The 17779-nt window shown below is 54.6% G+C and overlaps 1 protein-coding gene across 2 annotated transcripts in view; it reads right to left on the minus strand.

Moving 5' to 3' along the window:
- Nucleotides 1-17779, minus strand: part of CAND2 (cullin associated and neddylation dissociated 2 (putative)) — a 27881-nt gene continuing 10102 nt past the window's right edge. For both annotated transcript variants that reach the window (XM_018067091.1, XM_018067092.1), the window contains 11 exons: nt 16891-17156; nt 15442-15547; nt 15120-15262; nt 12699-12991; nt 11466-11607; nt 9605-11107; nt 7281-7376; nt 4571-4740; nt 3316-3480; nt 1869-1976; nt 1-951 (listed from right to left, as the gene is read on the minus strand). In XM_018067091.1, coding sequence (XP_017922580.1) covers nt 724-951; nt 1869-1976; nt 3316-3480; nt 4571-4740; nt 7281-7376; nt 9605-11107; nt 11466-11607; nt 12699-12991; nt 15120-15262; nt 15442-15547; nt 16891-17156 — 3220 coding nt within the window. In that variant the 3' untranslated portion in view covers nt 1-723. The remainder of the gene's footprint in view (nt 952-1868; nt 1977-3315; nt 3481-4570; nt 4741-7280; nt 7377-9604; nt 11108-11465; nt 11608-12698; nt 12992-15119; nt 15263-15441; nt 15548-16890; nt 17157-17779) is intronic.

The raw sequence follows: 17779 nt of genomic DNA on the forward strand, positions 1-17779 counted from the left end.
TAATGGTGATTCAGGATCTGTCCTTTATTGACCTGGGATGGCAGAAAATTCTTTGGCCTGACATTTACTGTTTCTGTGTCCTTGATACTAAAAAGTAAAGAGGACAGTTCACAAACCACCCGGTGACACGTTTGCCGATTTGCTACATAAGGGTCTGGGGATTAGAAAAAAAATTACATCTTATTTCCTACCCAACCCACCTGGCCTTGCAAAACTGTAAAGCATTTTGGATTCTAAAGTGTGAAGAGCTCATAGAGGTATCTTGAGTTTTTCAGATGCCCAGCCAAAGCACTACTTTTTGGCAGATCAGAACAGGTGAAATAGAGAAAGGGGAGCAGGGGAGTGACGATGTCTGGGACAGCGGCAGGGAGGAAGCCCGGCCTCCTGCCTCCTGTGAGCACGAGGGTATTTCTAAAGACTGAACACTATGAGCAGGGACCCCTGGCTGGAGGGAGCCAGGCTAACCTGTGTGAAGTCACGTCCATCTTTGTGGGAGGCCTGGAGGGACTACCACGCCCCCTCTGAATGACTGTCCTGAGTTAAAGGGCCCAACTGTTGGCAGCTCTGACAGAGCCTGTGAGTTGGGGTCCCTAGAGAAGGTGCTGGAAGCCCCAAGCAGGAGATGGAGAAAGGGCAGGAGTAGAGGCCTGCGGTGGTAGGGTGAGGCTCTGGCTTTGACTCTGGTAGGCCTCCTTACATGTTGGGGTAACCAGGGGGTGGGTGTTAGCTGAGTTCCATGGAGTCTGTGCTGGGAGCCGAAACGGAATCTTTCTGGATGCTTTCAAAGAGGGCAGCCAGCTCGGGGTTGGATCGAATTTGGGACGAGAAGTCAGCCATGATGGGGCTCTTGCCCACTTCTGGGATGGTCAGCAGGGCGGCCACTGCCCTCATGGCCGAGCGCTTCAGTTCGTCTTGCTTCTCAAACTCCTGTTTCACGGAACCAGCTTTGACCTAAAGTGGAAACAATGAGCTGGTCACCTGTCATCTTGCCCAGCTCATGCCCCATCTCCTAGCTTCATTTACAGTGTTTAAAGTAGGCTCTTGACACCGCTGGACTTGATGAATGGCTTGTTCTGATAGCCTGCTAGCTGACCCCTTCCCCCCACTCAAGTGCAACCCGTCCTGCTTACCACCCCAAAGTTGGCTTGCCTGCCTTCTGTTGCCTTATCCCCACCTCGCCCGCCTATTCAGAGACTCTCAGGAATTTCCCTGCTGTTTATGGAATCAAGTCCAGGTTCCTGGTCTGCTCTCAGGACACTCCGTGACTCAACCCAGACAACACTCAGGCTCTTCCTGGTAGAGGTTAAGAGCTTGGCATTGGGGCTGGGCAGTGCTGGATTCAAATGGCTCTGCCCTTTTCTTGGTTAATTTGAACCCTTCCAAAACCCAAATTAGTTCTTGCATTTGGCAGGCATTTATTGGGTACCCCTGGGTGTGACAGGCTCTTCTCAACGCACAGCTTTCCGTGAGCCTTCTGCCCCAGGTCCTCCCTCCCCGGACCCTGAGGCACTCCAGGGTAACTGCCCACTGGCTAGCAATCAACCAGCGATTTCTAAGTGTCTGACTCAGTTTCCCCATTAGGATGTGAGAGGAGGGAGTCCACCGTGTTCAGTATTGCACGCCTGGTGGTACCCTGCACAAGGCCGGACACGAGCTAGGTTTGAATACCAGCTTTGCAAGTTACTGTGTAGCCTGTCAGTAACCTCTCTGAACATTTGTTCTGTGTATAGAATGGTAAGAATAAGACAATGATAATGACTGAAAGTGTTTCACATACCACCTGTACCTCCAGAGAGTCTCGGTAAATGGTAACTGAACCGTCTGCAGGGGGACCGGCAGGTACACCCAGGGCTGGGCAGGGGGCTTACCTTAGCAGTGCAGGTGGCCCTGAGGGGCTCGATGAGCCGGTCCACCCTCTGCAGGACGGGCACAGGACACAGGGTAGCCAGTCGGGCGAGCATGATGAAGGTCAGCATCTGACCGGGGGAAGGAGACAGTTCTTGGTGAAATAGCCGGGACCGAAAAGAGAGGCCCTGGGAGAGAGCAGAGGTCTGGACCTGACCCCCGGAACTCAGGTCCAAAGTAGCAGCCGGCCTGCCTGTCACCCTGATCTCTGCTGGCGCTCACCAAATACTGGCTGACTAAGGAATGTTTTTGTGCGTTTGCCCAGCAAACACTGAGATTTACAACTCTGGCTCTTAAGTGTGTGGAACTTTTGGGTGATTACCACTCCATTTATTCACTTTTGTATTGTCTAAACAAACACGATTAATGACTTGATTGTCTTACATTGGTTTTTCATTATAAAAGGGATTCATGCTCATTGTATATATATTAAAAAGCTCCAAGAGGACAGAAGGGGAAACCTGTCTCCCCCACAGGTAAAAATGGCCAAACTTTTACAACTCACTCTCCACCTGACAGTGGGTCTGGGCCACCTTCCACGCCAGCCCACAGTGTCACGATCCCGTGACGGGAGGCACCCAGTGCACTGAGCCAGCTCCCTGTGAGCGTTTCCCAACTCCCAGAGAGCTGTGGAGAACCACCTCTTGCCTAAACCCTTGGAACGTATGTTTAGGAGTCAGTTCGTGGAGTGAATTCCACATTTTGAAATGTGCCTAGGGCTTCTCTGGTGGCTCGGTGGTGCAGAAGCCACCTGCCAGCGCAGGGGACACGGGTTCATTCCCTGGTGTGGGAAGAGTCCGCATGCCGCAGCTCAAGTAACCGGAGCCACAGCCACCAAGCCTGCGTTCCAGAGCCTGGAGCCACAGCCACCAAGCCTGCGTTCCAGAGCCTGGAGCCACAGCCACTGAGCCTGTTCTCTAGAGCCCCGGAGCTGTGAGTACCCTACACTCTGTGCCCCACAACGCGAGAAGTCACCGCAATGAGAAGCCACACGCTGTAACCAGAAAGTAGCCTCCGCACGCCACAACTAGAGAAAAGCTCGTGAAGCAACGAAGATCCAGGACAGCCACAAATAAATCAAACGATAAATACATAAAGCGTTTCTAAGTTCTACGTTTTTGTAGTTCTGGCCAAACCAACCTCCCAAGGCCTTGCCCACTCCCACCAAAGGTGTGAGAACTGGGTTCTTACTGGAAAAGAACAAAGCAAGAGACTTCCCTGGTGGTCCAGTGGTTAAGACTTGGCCTTCCAGTGCAGGGGGTGGGCATGGGCACTGATCGGGGCACTAAGATCCCACATGCCATACTGTGCAGCCAACAATAAAAGAGAACAAAGCAACTACTCTCGTGGGGGTGCCTGGGGCGGGCGTGGGGGACAGACGGGCAGTGGGTCCAGCGGGGATCCTCCTACCCGGATGTCGTAGTGGTCCTTCAAGCCGTCCTCCACGTGGTTCAGGAACTCGCAGACGTCCAGCTGGCCCAAGCAGCTCTCCAGCAGTGAGTACATGCACTCGAAGGCCGCTTTCCGCACATCCAGCCCATCGTCCACCGTGTGCTTAAAGGGCCCCATCTCCACCTGCAGGAGGGAGGGTGAGAGGAAAATGGGCTGAGGGCTGTGACCCCAGGGCATGGAAGACACCTCCCCAGGCTCCTGTGCACCGCTCCCTCTCTCGTTCAGCACTGTGTCCTGTCCCCAAATCATGCCTTAGACTCCAGTCTCCATGCCTGTGCTCAGCCTGCGACGCCTTTTGATAATGATAATAGTAACATTCTAATAATGATAATTATAATCCACTGAACAGGTATGCTCTGCCAGGCACTGTGCTGACTGCTGGTCAGATGACACTTGACCAAATCATCACAACAGTCCCAGGAAGACTGTGTTACTATAAACTCCGTTTAATATATGAGGAAACTAAGGCTCAGAAATGTTAACTTGCCCAAGGAGACGAGCCCAAGTTACTAAGTGGTTCAATCAGAATTAAAAATCCAGGTCTCTGACGTTGTCACAACCACAAGGGTTTGCTTGTAGTGGTAAACTCCTACTCACCCCTCAAAGCCCACTTCAAATGCCTTCTCCTTTGGGGGAACTTTCCTAACCTCTCTAAAGAGAATCGGATTTTCCTCCGAGATGCTAGGTGGTTCAGACCTCTCTATATTGTGCAAGGACTTGGCTATTAAGTCACTTTGACTCTCTGCCTCTTAAATCCTAACTTCACCACGTGGGGTCTAAGTAAGTTCAATAATCAGGAGGCCATTAGCAAACTGGTGGCTTGTGTCTGGGCCAGCTGAGTCCTGGCGCCCAGGCGCAGGGCTGGTGTCCCTCGAACACCTGCTGAATGTCAAGTGATCACAAGAGTTGCCTACATTTAATGAGCGCCGACTATGTGCCAGGAGCAGTTCTGAGCACTTGCAAGATTTAGCTCATTAAATCGTCTCAACAACTATAATGTGGACACCATTATGTCTTTCCTTTGGCCTGTTTGGAGAAACTGAGGCTAAGAGAGGATTGGGGCTGCCCCAGCCAGGCTCACACTGCCAGGAAACGGAGGGGCAGACGCGACCCTCTGGGCCAGCGCTTGCTCTGATGAACCTGACCCTAACCCTCTCCCCAGCCACAGCAGTCCAGCCTGAGGGCGCCTGGCTGTGTTCTCCCCTGGCTTCACCTCTCGGATGAGGTCGCGGCGGATCTTCGTCTCCTGGTAGAGGAAGGGCAGGATGTCATCCAGCAGGTCGCGGACCAGCGAGGGCTTGTTGTGCACAGCGGAGTTGAAGAAAGCCAGGGTGGCCCGGCGCACGTTCAGGTCCGGGTCCTGCAGGCTCTCCATGAACTCTCCTGGCAGCGAGACCAGAAGCGGGGGTGAGGGGCGGCACAGCCACAACCAAACACCCAGCTGACCCCACGTGACCTCGCTTCCCTGGTTAACGGGCCACTCAGACCTGGCTGATGGGTATGGATATGTTCTGAGCATCTGCTTTGCACAACAGAGTCCAGAGAAGAGAGTGGACTTGAGTGTGGCCTGGGTTCAAATCTATGCTCGACCATGCGGTTCCTGTGGGACCTTGGGCTGCCTCAATGTCCTCATCTGTAAAATGGGGGTAACAGCTGTACCTACACTGCAGGACTGGTTTCAGGATTTAAAACGTGGTCATGTCTAAAAAGCACATGGCAGAACAGCGAGGGAGGACTCGAAACATTACGTTGATGTTATTTCAGATGAGAATCCTGAGGATCAGAGAGGTTAAGAGACTTACGCAAAGTCACACAGCATTTCTCTGCGCATACACCTTTTCTGTGTAGGTTAGACTTTTTAACGACCATGTTCATGTTTTATATATTCAATAAATAAATAAAATCAAGAATGAGAGGGGTCCCTAAAAAACAGAAAAAAACTGTATTTCAAATGATATAAGTACCCAGGTTATGAAGGAGAACAACTCACCTAAGTAACTTCCCAAAGTATTGTGACAAGATGCCCCTCAGGCTAAAGATGAAAGAATTATAAATGAATACTGATTTTTCACAGATAAGGGTTAGCAATTCTCATGACTGCCTTCTGTGTATTCCAGGATTAAGTGAATAAGTGTCTTGTGGAAAACAGACGCTGGCATTCTCCCATAACAGAAGGGTACGTGGAAAGGGAGAAGGCAAGCATGAACCCTGTGGTGCTGGGCTAGAATAGGAGGTAACCCGTGTATATAGGGGTTACTGTGTAATACACATAATAAATACCATCCTCCACTAAAAGGAATCAGGGCTTCTTGGAGAAACGGTTGATTCCAGGGATGAGACAGGAAAGGTTCAAGATGAGTCTGAAGCATCTTATTGTGCAAAAGATAAGGATATGCAAAAAGAATGATAGAAGCATGTCATCAGAACATAGGAACCAGCTTGAAGGGCTCCCACTGGCTGAATGTGAGACTGTCTTGGGACTCTAAATAAAAGACAGTAATAGATTATAATCCACTGAATGAAATACAAATCCCTGAGTCTATAATGATATGAACAAATCAGTGAATAAAAAATGGGGGAAAACAAAAAGTTATTCCTGAGAATAAAATGCAAACTAAAAAATATGGAAGGAATGCTGAAATTAGAAAGTTGTTCCTTAGTTGTCGTAACTGTCAGTAATCATTTATTCAGGCAAGAAACCACAATGCATGCAAAATATAGTGTGCAAAAATCTGATGAGGAAGAAGATATTTCAATAGGCAGAAGATCTAAAGACATCCCTCCAAGGAAGGCATACAGATGGCCAAAAAGTACATGAAAACATGCTCCACGTCACTAATGATCAGAGAAATGCAAATCAACACTACAGTGAGCTATCCCCTAACACCAGTCAGGATGGCCACCATCAAAAAATCTACAAACAATAAATGCCAGAAAGGATGTGGCAATCAAGTGACCCTCCCACACTGCTGGGGGGAATATGAATTGTACAGCCATCACCAAGAACGGTATGGAGGTTCCTTTAAAAACTAAAACCAGAACTATTGCTACCGTATGATCCAGCAATCCCACTCCTGGACATGTAACTGCAGAGAACTCTAATTTGAAAAGATATAACATTCATCCCCACGTTCACTGCAGCACTATCTGCAACAGTCAAGACACGGAATCAACCAACATGTCCACCAACAGAGGAGGAGATAAGAACGTGGTACATATATGTACACATTGGACTACTGCGTGCGTGTGCAACCTCATGGAGTGCAGACCCCCAGGCTCCGCGGTCCATGGGATTCTCCAGGCAAGAATTCCGGGGATCTTCCCGACCCAGAGTCACACCTGTGTCACTTACACCTGACCTGCATTGGCAGGTGGGTTCTTTACCATTAGTGCCACCTGAGAAGCCCATAATGGGCTATTAGCCACAAAAAAAGAATGAAATAATGCCACTGGCAGCAACGTGGATGGACCGAGATACTGTCATACTGAGTGAAGTCAGTCAGATAAACAATACTGCTCATATGTGGAATCTAGTTTTTAAAAGTGATACAGATAAACTTATTTACAAAACAGAAACAGGCTTAGAGATATTGAAAACAAACATGGTTACCAAGAAGGAAGGGGGAGAGGGATAAACTGGAAGATTGGGATTGACATATACACACGACGATATATGAAATAGATAACTATTAAGAACCTGCTGTATAGCACAGGGAATTCAGTACTCTGTAATGACCTATATGGAAAAGAAATCTGAGAAAGAAGAGTGGATTTATGTATAACTGATTCACTTTGCTGTACACCCTTAAGTAACACAACATTGTAATATTAGACTCCAATAAAAATTTTTTTTAAAAAGTAGGAAGAAAAATCAAGAACAGGGTGGAGAGGACCACAGTGGGCAGAGGGGAGGGGGTGCTCACCGATGAAGGTCTTCAGGAGGGGATCGATGGGGTGGGGCTGATCGGAGATGAGGTACTTGGCTGCTGTGATGGCGGTGCAGCGGGTGTGTGGCCGACCTGCAGGACAGGAGGGGTGGCATTGGCGGGTGGCACGCCAAGCTTCCCCTCGCCTCTGTGGGAGACAGGATCGGAACCTCTTCCCACGCAACCCCACATATCCATCTTCAAGGAAGTCAATTACCACTTTCCTCGGCAGCCCGCAATCGCTCCTGAATTCCGGCTGCAGCTGAGACAGTACAACTGCTGGTTCTCAAGCACCCACCCCGAGGTCATGAACAGAGAATGAGAACCCAAGATGGGGCTCAACCCGAAAAAAGACCTCTGCCCAGGCCTTGGAGCTGTGTTCTATTTTTCAGATATTTTTTAGACATATTATCTCAATTAATCCTCTGGCTTAATCCTAGTCATTGGTTGATAATAATATTAGTTAAAATAAATTCAAAAATTATTGTTAATCTCCACTTTACAGATGTGGAAAGAGAGACCAGAAAGGTTAAAATCAGATCTAAGGTCACCCAGCAAGTCCAGAATTCACCAGCTGCTTCTGAGCTCTCTCTGGGCCCCCCTGCAACCTGCATTCTCCAAGGAGAGAGCAGTTGTGCTTCAGACAGGCTAAAATCACTTAATTTTGCTTTTCTGTCTTGCTTTCTGAGTAAAGAAGCTGCAGAAAGGGAAGGAAATACACTTCCCATCAGGGTGGAGGAAATTAATTGGCCAGCTCTCTCTCCTCTCCACCTCTCACCCCTCCTAGCCCATAGCACTGAATGGGTTAAGGCTGTTTCCACCCACAGACTTTCGTTCAAGACTCAGGACAAAGTTTACAAGTTGATGCTTGGGTATAAGGGAGTGAGTTATGGACTTCAGACTTGCAGCTTTTTTCCTCATTCTTTTTCCATCCTGACTGGCTCCTAAGAAGATTCAGGGTGGCTGGTGAAGATAATACATGTAGGGTAGGATTAAGTGAATTAAGAAAAATGAGGCCAAGGACAAAGTGAGATGGAGACCAGAGTGAGGGGAGTGCAGAGAGAGGAAGTCCCATGAACTTGCTGGTACCAGGCAGCTTATTTGGCTCGAAGCGTCCCATAGCTGGTGGCAAAAAAGGAAATGTGGCCAGTTAGCTGGTTCAACAGTGGGTGCCAGGCCCAAGCAAAGCTGAGCTATGAAAAGGTACGGCTCAGACTTCCCTGGTGGCCCAGTGGTTAAGAATCCACCGTGCAATGCAGGGGACATGGGTTCAATCCCTGGTCCAGGAAGATCCCGCGTGCCAAGAAGCAACTAAGCCCGAGTCCCACAACTACTGAGCCCGTGCTCTGCAACAAGAGAAGCCACCACAGTGATAAGCACCACACCAGAGGGCAGCCCCACCTCACCGCACCTAGAGAAAGCCCGTGCACTCCAACAAAGACTCAGTACAGCCGAAAATAGAGTAAAAAAAAAAAAAGGAAAAAAACTGCCTCTCGTGCCTAGAACCTTGCCTCCCAAGGTTTCTTGTGGAGGTCCCTATGGGTGTGACAGGTGATACTCTTCAACACGGTCATCCTGTCCACACAGCAGTGAGGGCCAGAGCTGCGGCTTCTACACCAGCCACCCAGGAAGGGCCTAACTGGAACCACTAGTACAGCAACAGCAGCAGATACTAACAGTACGCATCAGGTACCACCCACCAGACCATGCGGTCTGCCTGAGTTATGTCAGCTAACCCACCACGGACCACATGGAGGCCAGCAGACCAGGCCCGGAGGCCTTTCATTCCCAGGGGCTTTGACTTGCCCCAGAGCCCACCGTCCACCTGCCCTTCTTCCTCCCTGAGCTGCGGAACATCCTGATGCGCTCTGACCCCACGACGTGAGACCTGCCCTCCTCACCCCGTCCCTGGCCCTCTCCGAGCCACGGGGCCTGGCATCCCCTCCGAGGCCACGTTTACATTTGCTCCTAGTCCCCAGAATGAGCTGCATTCTGTGGCCTGCTGTTTCTGGCCCCTCAGAGAACCGCCTTTACTAACCTTCGCCTGGGGCATGTGGCTGCTGACAACGCCCAGTGGCATCTTGAGTTTACTTGTTGGAAGGACACGTGAAGAATTGTGTCCCCTCCATCCCAGAGGGGCCCCCTGGAAAAAGCCCCTGAGTCTCAGGAAACGCTGTTTTTAACGGCTCCTCTGCATTGAATCTTATCAACACCATGATGCTCAGACCCCCATCACCTGAACGAGCTCATCCAGTGTGGACCTCTAGGGCGCAATGCCCACTTTCAATTTGGGCTACCTTTGCCCATCCCCAGGCCCCTACCTGCAGCGAGCTGCTTCCGGAACCGGGGCAGGAGGAAGGGAGGGTTTACGAGGACAAGCTTCCCGATGCACTCGGCCACCACCCCCCGGGTGCCCTCCTCGGCACCCTCGCAGCGCTGGAACAGCAGGGCCCAGATGTCCTCGGCGTAGGGCTTCAGGCTGTCAGGCTGGGCGGCCCCCAGGGCCTCCCGCAGCGAGTGCAGCAGCAGGTACTGCCTCCGGGGCTCGGCCTCCATCTGCCCCAGCAGGAAAGGCAGGAAGTCAGGCAGGTTCCCCGCGCCCACGCGGCCCAGCGCGTAGGAGGCGGCCGCCCTCACGTCCTCACTGGGTGAGCCCAGGGCTTCCAGGAGCACCGCCTTCAGCTCCCGCTGTGGGCCTGGCCCAGCCACCTGGCCCACCTCCGCCAGCGACAGGAACGCCAGGACCTTGACCCCGGGGCTCGAGCTGGGCGACCTGGCCTCGCCGACCAGGCGGTTGGCCGTGCCTGCCGCCTCCTGGGGACAGGCCGCAGCGAGGGCCGCCACGCAGCGGGCCAGCGAGTGGAACACTTGCTTGTGCAGGCCGGGCCCGCCATCCGCTGCCTGCTCGTACACGGGTGCTGTGAGCAGGCCGATGAGCTTGGCGTAGTCCACGCACGGCGGCCGCGTCCCCACCAGGGCCTGCAGGAAGCCTTCGGTGGCCATCAGCACCCCGGCTGGCAGCAGGGGTGAGCGCAGCAACCGCAGCAGCTCGGCCAGCACGGGGCCGCTGACCTCGGCCATGGAGGCCGGCTGGGCGCGGGTAACGGTAGCGAGGAAGTCCACGGCCAGCTGGGCCACGTGCATGTCGCTCTCGCTGACCAGGGCGGGCAGCTCGGCCAGCACGGCCCGCACGGCAGGCGGCGGGAGACCAGGGCCCTGGCTCTGGGCCAGCGCAGCCAGGGCCGCCAGCGTGGCCAGCCGCAGCGCCCGCTGGTTCTTGCGCAGGAAGGAGGCCAGGATGGGCAGCGCTTCGGCCAGGATGGGCTGCAGGCTGATCTTCAGTGGGGACACGGCCACCAGCGTCAGCGCCTTGACGGCCGAGAGCCGTGTGATCTCGTTCCGCAGGCGGTCCAGGAGGAGCAGGAGCGACGGCTCCAGGTCGTCCCCGAGCCGGTCGCCCAGGTGGCCCACAAGGTGGCCCATGCAGGAGATGGCCCGCTCCTTCACCTCCTGGTCCAGGTCAGTGGCCCGAAGCCGGGCCAGGGTGGCCGCGGACATCTCTCCAACGTAGGGCTCGGGGTCCAGCTTCCGAGGCCCGTCCAGTGGCCACAGCACCCTCACCAGCTCCTGGAGCACCAGCAGGGCCTCGGCTGCGATCTTGTAGAAAGGGTCAGCCACGCAGGCCAGCACTGGTGGCAGGAGAGTGGGCAGGTGGGGCTGGAAGGCCTCGGCCGGCTCTGTGCCCAGCAGCCCCTGCAGGAAGGCCAGGGCGTCCATCCGGATGGTGGAGGAGCTGGAGCGGTCGGCCAGTGAGAAGACGATGCCTGTGGGGTGGGTGCCCAGGTTACCAGGACACACACCCTGACCCAACTCAGCCTTCCCTGGATGCGGGGATGGAGGACCCACAGGAGTCTGAGCTGGACCGAGGCACCTGGGCGCTTACTCAGCAGCAGGTTCTGAGAGGTCAGGGCTCAGCTGGAGCCAGGGCTGAGGATACAGGCCAGGAAACTTACATGAACACAGGACAGAGGGCCGCACCCCAGCCCTGTACTCACTGCTGGCAGTGGGGAGCCGCTGTAGGTTGCTGAACGGTGGTACTGGCAGGGAGTGGGGGCTGGGGGCTGGGGGCTGGGTTCAGGGGAGAAGCCGGAAGAGCAGAGCCCAGGTTCCAGGGCACCCTACCTGCTACCAGCACGGGCATGTGCTCCGCCAGGCTGCCCGGGAGGACGCCTGCCAGCTCGGTGAGGAGGCTGAAGCAGCCCTGGCGGGCCCTGGCACTCCGGTCTTTCAGCTGCCGCTGCAGGGCCTTCATCACAAGAGGCACCTGTGGGCAAGTCAGGGGCGAGGAGGAGGCCAATGACCACCCAGGAACCCAGACACCCCATCCACCACTGGGGGGCTCTGCCCAGGCACCTGACAAGGAGGGGGGATCATCCCACCCTGAGCTCCCCATCACTCACTCTGTGCCAGACACCTCATTCCACACTCACCCTCTGAGGCAGGCACTAGTCCTGGGCCCACCTAACACTTGGGAGACAGGCAGAGAGTAGTAGCCAGCTCAACGTCACCGGATCGGGGGCCCTTGTGCCTTCCCCAGCTGGATTCCCTCCCTGATGAGCTCACCCACTCCCGAGGTTCGGATTCCACTGAAGCAATGACTCCCAGATCTACATCTGACACCAGACTTGTATGCTACCTGCCCACCCGACATCTCAACTTGGGCATCCAACGAGGACTTCAGACAGAATAAATGTACAGAACAAAACTCCACATGTTCCCCGCTCCACCATCTCAGGGACTGAACTTCATGCTTTAGCCAGAGCAGAGAAGTCACGTGACATCTCCCTGTCCCTCACCTTCCATATCCATCTGCAAACTCAAAACACTGCGTCTTGGGGCTTCCCTGGTGATCCAGTGGCTACGACTGTGCCCTCAGCGCAGGGGACCCAGGGTTCAATCTCTGGTCGGGGAGCTAGATCCCACGTGCTACAACTAAGAGCTGGCATGCCACAACTAAGACCCAGCACAGCCCAATAAATACCTAAATAAATAAATATCAAAGAAAAAACACTACCTCTCAAGTCCAACCTCCTGCCTTTCACCTACACGGCTGCAGTGGCCTCCAGCCCATTACAATCCATTTCTCACACAGCAGCCAGAGTGAACTTTTTCAAATGTGAATAGGATACCATATTCCCCTTCCTGCGGCTTCTACCCGCTCAGAATAAAACTGAACCCCCCTTCTGTGGCCTGGAACCCTACTTGTGCTACTGGCTATCTGCCTGAGACAGTGCCTGCGGTCCAGGCACTTCATACAAACGGCCAGGCACACAGCAGGTGCTCAATAGATGGGGGGCAGTGGGCGGAAGGAAGGGCTGTGAGGTGGGGGGCAAGGGGGAGGGTAGGCAGGCACACCTGTCCTCGCAGCATCTGGAGGTTGCTGCCGGTCTGGGTGGGCTCCTCCATGACCTCCATCCACCCCTTCGGGGGCCGCGTCTGCCGCAGCAGCACGATGTAAGCCCCGAACACGTCGGCCTTGACGTTCTCCTCGCGCTCCTTGAAGCGATGGATGAGCGCGGGCGCCAGGGCACAGTGGAAGTCAGGCAGCAGGTCGGGCCGAGAGTCGATCAGGGCTGCCAGGCACTTGGCCGCTGCCCGGCGCACCTTCCAGCTCACGTCGTCGTCATCGCTGTACTCCTCCTCGCTCTCTAGGGCAGCAATCAGGACACCCGTGGAGCCCCGAGCCCCGAGGCGGGAGCCGCCAGCCCCACCCAGGTGGTCTTCCAGGACAGAGCGGGTGAGAAGCGAGGGGGCAGTGAGGAGGGCTCAGGTGGGGCTTCCCCTTTCTAGGTAGCCCGCCATGGGATTCTCCAGGCAGGAATACTGGAGTGGGTTGCCATTCCCCTCTCCAGAGGATCTTCCCGACCCAGGGACTGAACCTGGGTCTCCTGCATTGCAGGCAGATTCTTTACCTCCTGAGCCACAAGGGAAGCCTCCATGGTCACTACTTCTAACTATTAAGAAGTTGCTGCTTAGTCACTGAGTTGGGTCTGACTGTCTGCGACCGCCAGGCTCCTCTGTCCATGGGGATTTTCAGGCAAGAATACTGGAGTGGGTGGCCATTTCCTTCTCCAGGTTAATGAGGACCTGCTGTGTGCTGGGGATGGCGCCAGGCAGGGAACTAGCTGGAGGTAAACCAGGGTCCCCTCATCTGCCTCCCTTGATTGTTGTGACTGCATCCGGCAAAAACTGACTCCCAAGTGAGGATTTAGGAGACCCATTTGGGGCATAAGACCTGTCCTTTGGTTTTAGGACTGGCTGTGTGATGTTTTATCTACTTGGCTTTCAGAAGGGAGGCGACAGTTCCCCCACCCTGGGTAGGGTCCTGATTCTGGTTTCCAAGCAGGACTATGAGAGAAGCTGTGTTTGCGTGGCTCTTTGCTCTCCAAGCTCCCCTCAGGGGCCAGAGCTCAAGTCTTCACCACCCCTCAGGAATGAAGGTGTCTTGAGGCTCTTTTGTAGACATGAGTAAGGCTCAGAGAGGGTGAGAGATTCTCCTGAGGACACAGAGCTAGAAACAGCAGAGCTGAGTAAGGCACACCCATACACATGGGGGAGACATATGTGAGGCGCAGAAGACGACGGTCCTACCTAGGGACACCCCCAGCCACAAGCTCAAAGACCAGCGTGACCCTACTCACTCTGCTCTGTAGAGAGCTCAGCCTCTCAGAGCACCGCAACTGGACAAGCCATGGTGGGCCAGGGGGATGGTCCCCCAGATGTGCCTGGTCAGCTCAGCAGATTGTCCCCCTGATGGCCCCTTGTTTGTTATCTCCACCCCATGTCACCCACGGAGAAACATCCAGAGCTCCTAGATACTAACAAGAAAATGTCCAATCTCCTTGGCCTGCGACTTGAGGCCCCTACATGCCTGTCCAATCTCATCTCCTGCCACCGCATCTTGCTCCGAGTACCCCACCAGGACATAAGTCCCTCGCCTCCATCAGTACCTCCAGGGTCCAGGGGCATCCCGAGTGACAGACAGGACCACAGGCACGGAAGGAAAGAAGCTACTGAGTCCATTCCCCACCCAGGCATCTCTCCCTGTCAGGGCCAGTCAATCCATCATCAGAGCTTCACGTTGCTGGGGTAAAGCAATGGCTCTTGGACACTGCAACTCAAAGGGTACAGGGGGACTTCCTTGGTGGTCCTGCGGCTAAGAATCCACCTAGCAATGCAGGGGATGCAGGTTCGATCCTTGGTCAGGGAACTAAGATCCCATATGCTTGGGGCAACTAAGCCCATGCACAGCAGCTGAGCCCACAGGCTCTGGAGCCTGCACACTGCAATGGAAGATCCCACATGACACAGCAAAGATCCCACGTGTGGCAACTAAGACGAGGCAGCCAAATACATTTTCAAAAAAGGGTACAGAGATGGCAGCACGAGATGGGAGCTTCAAGTCCCACCTATGCCACTTCCTAGCTGTGTGATCTCAGGCAAACCTCTAAGTCTCAGTTTTCTTGTCTGAAATATAGGCATGATAATAAATATCAGGTTTTCGAGGTTCATCGTAAGGAACATGAAATAAGAGGGTGCTTTGGACATCAGGAGATGCTCAATAAAAACAGCGGTCACAACTCGCTCGTGATCTGTGCAGTCAGAGAGTGTGGGGATGACAGAGGATCTAGATTTCCAAGGTCGGGACTGGAGCCCCAGGAAGAGTTGGGATCAGGATGCGGGGCAACAAAGGTGGCCCCTGTCTTCTGCTGGGGAATTCATGGGGAGGCTGAACCCGGTTCCACCCACCAGCCCAAGGACAAGTTGGCTACCCACCTTGCTCACTGAACTCGCTGTCCTCAGTCTCCATCTGCTCCTCGTCCTCGTCACTGTCGTAGTTATAGTTGGGGTCGTGCTTTATGTACTGGAGGCAGAGGCTGGTCACGTTGGGCACGTGAGGGGCCATTTCCTTGGGGCACCTGTGGGTGGCATGCAGGAGGCTCTGCTGGACCCAAGCAGGACAGGGTGGGGGGTGAAGCCCAGGGCTGAGCCCCGAGATCTGACTGCTTTGAGGCCAGCATCTTGTGCCCACTCCATCCCCACCAACTTCTCAAAGAAACCCTAGGGCCCCCATTCCTAGGATCCCCGCTGCACCTACTTCCTCAGGAAAGCCTCAAAGGCCTGGAGGCAGGACTCCCGAAGTTCATCATCATCCAGGTTGCAGAACTCCTCCACCAGGGGCACCAGGCGGTCCAGATGGGCCCCTGCAGGACCAGGTGGGTCACTGAGGCGAGGCCAGCCCGTCTCCCAGGCTCTCCCAACCCACAGCAATCAGCCTGTTCCTGTTCCTGCCGCCTTGGCCACTGCAAACTGTACCTCAGAGGCTTTAGCAGATGTGGGTTGTAGCCTCGACTCAGTCCCATCTAAGCTATGGGACCCTGGACACAACACAACCCTTGTTCAACCTCAGGTCACTCATCTTCACAGTAGGGAGAACAGTGCCCACCAGCCAGAGAGTTTGTCAAGAGTACGGATAAAAGGCAGATAAAGATCTACCTGGCACAGAACAGGCACTCAATAAGTGGCAGCTGTTGTCAAAACTATTACTCATGTTCTTGATTATTCCCTGTGCTAGGCTACAGCCCTGAGTGAGGAGACAGGCACCACTCTTATAGACTAGGCCAGAGGGGCCCCCTGCCTGGTCCCTGGGCTTCACAAGGAACTCCAGCTAAGCCCTTCTCCAGCTACACCCTTCCCTACTTTCCTGCCTAGTCAACCCTGAACCCATGTCCGGTCCTGTGCAGGTCTCTTTTCCAGGTCCACGCTTCTGAGGGTGGCCAAGGGGTGGCTGCCACTGGGGAAACGTGGACAGATTTGGACTGGAGGCTGAGGTCTCCATGTGTGCTTGTAAGGGCCCTTGCAGTGAGAGCGCCAGAGGGCAGACTGAGGCCGCTCTACCTACACTGCCTTGTTCTAGCCCAGACTGACTCCAAGGAGTTTGAGAATAAATTCAAACCTGATCGCTGAATTCCATTTCTAAAAAACTAACCTCTGGTGACAGAAAGGAGATCAGTGGTGCCCTAGGGTGGGGCCTGGGAAGGATGTGCTGCAAAGAGGCACAAGGAAACTTCTAGGGGTGATGGAAACATTCTGCGTCTTGATTGCGGTGGCAGTTTCACTGGTATATGGAAAGGTCAAAACACACTGAAGTGCACACTTTAACTAGTGTGGTGTGTTGTACACACATCATCCCTCAATAAAAAAAATTAAAACCTTGTTAATCACCTAGGTTGTTATTAAGGTACAGTTGTCAAAACAGGACGACAGAACATATTTTACTTAAGTCTGGGGGCATGACTTACAGTTACCCACGCGAGCCTCTGGGTAGGGCTCAGAAGCAGATCAAGCTGAGCGCCCACCCGGCTGCCTCTTGAGCCCACCCTTTCTCTTCCAGGTGCTCCAGCCCCACCCCGGCCCCGCCCCTCTCCTCCGCACCTCCCCACCCAACCACATCCCCTGACCAAGGAGGTAAGCGCACCCAGGCCCCGCCCCTCTCCCAGCACCCCATCCTCAGCCCCGCCCCTCGCCGTGGGCCCCGCCCCCTTACCCAGGCGGTGGCCTGCCTGGCGGCCAATGCTGCCCAGACACTGGATGAGAGTGCGGATCGCCGCGGGGCTGGCTGGCGCGCGTGGGCCGGGCAGCCGGTCCAGCAAGTGGTCGGCGAGCTCCACGAAGAGGTCGCTGCTGCAGGCGGCCGCCAGGTGGCCGAGAGCCCCAACGGCCCGCTTGCGCACGGCCAGGCGCGGACTGCTCAGCTGCGGCAGCAGGCAGTGCAGGAGGCTGGCGTGGAAGGCGCCCAGCGGAGCGCCCAGCCTGGGGAGCCGGAGGGGGCGTCGGGCGGGGCCCACCCGGCGAGCAGCCTGGGCCGCACCTCCCCTCTCCCCATGGTCTCCTGGCCTCCTTCCCATTATGACAACCCAACGGCCCTAGGTAAACAAAAAGGTACCCTGCAACTGTGTGCAGTGATTACTTATCACGAGAGGAAGCAGAGAGGAGAAGGGTTTTTCTCAAGCCCACTCTGCTCACCTGGGGAGGAAGCCAGATGTGCTGGGGCCTGGGGGACTCCAGTGAGCTTTCCCAACCTCCCCTGAGTCTGGCCTTGCCTCAGTGCTCATCCTCACTCACTCATGCTCACTGAGGCCAGACCCATCTCCAGTGTACCTCTGCCCAAGTCCTCCAGTGGCTCCCCAATGCCCCTGGGATGAGCTGAGCTCTGGGCTCAAGGCAAGAGGGAATGGCAGAGAATGGTTTCTGCACACATAAATGCAGCCCGTGCCCACCCTGGCAGCTCCCATCCCTCCTTCAAGCCAGGCCTATGCCTTCCCTGTCCCATAGATGCCCTGAGACCTTTCCTCTCACTCCACACCTACACATTGACCTCACCCTCCCATCTCTCTCTGTCCAGTGCAGACCTCTTTCCTGGGTTTCATTTATTC

The sequence above is a fragment of the Capra hircus genome, chromosome 22 (assembly GCF_001704415.2).
Source record: "Capra hircus breed San Clemente chromosome 22, ASM170441v1, whole genome shotgun sequence".
NCBI classification, from domain to species: domain Eukaryota; kingdom Metazoa; phylum Chordata; class Mammalia; order Artiodactyla; family Bovidae; genus Capra; species Capra hircus.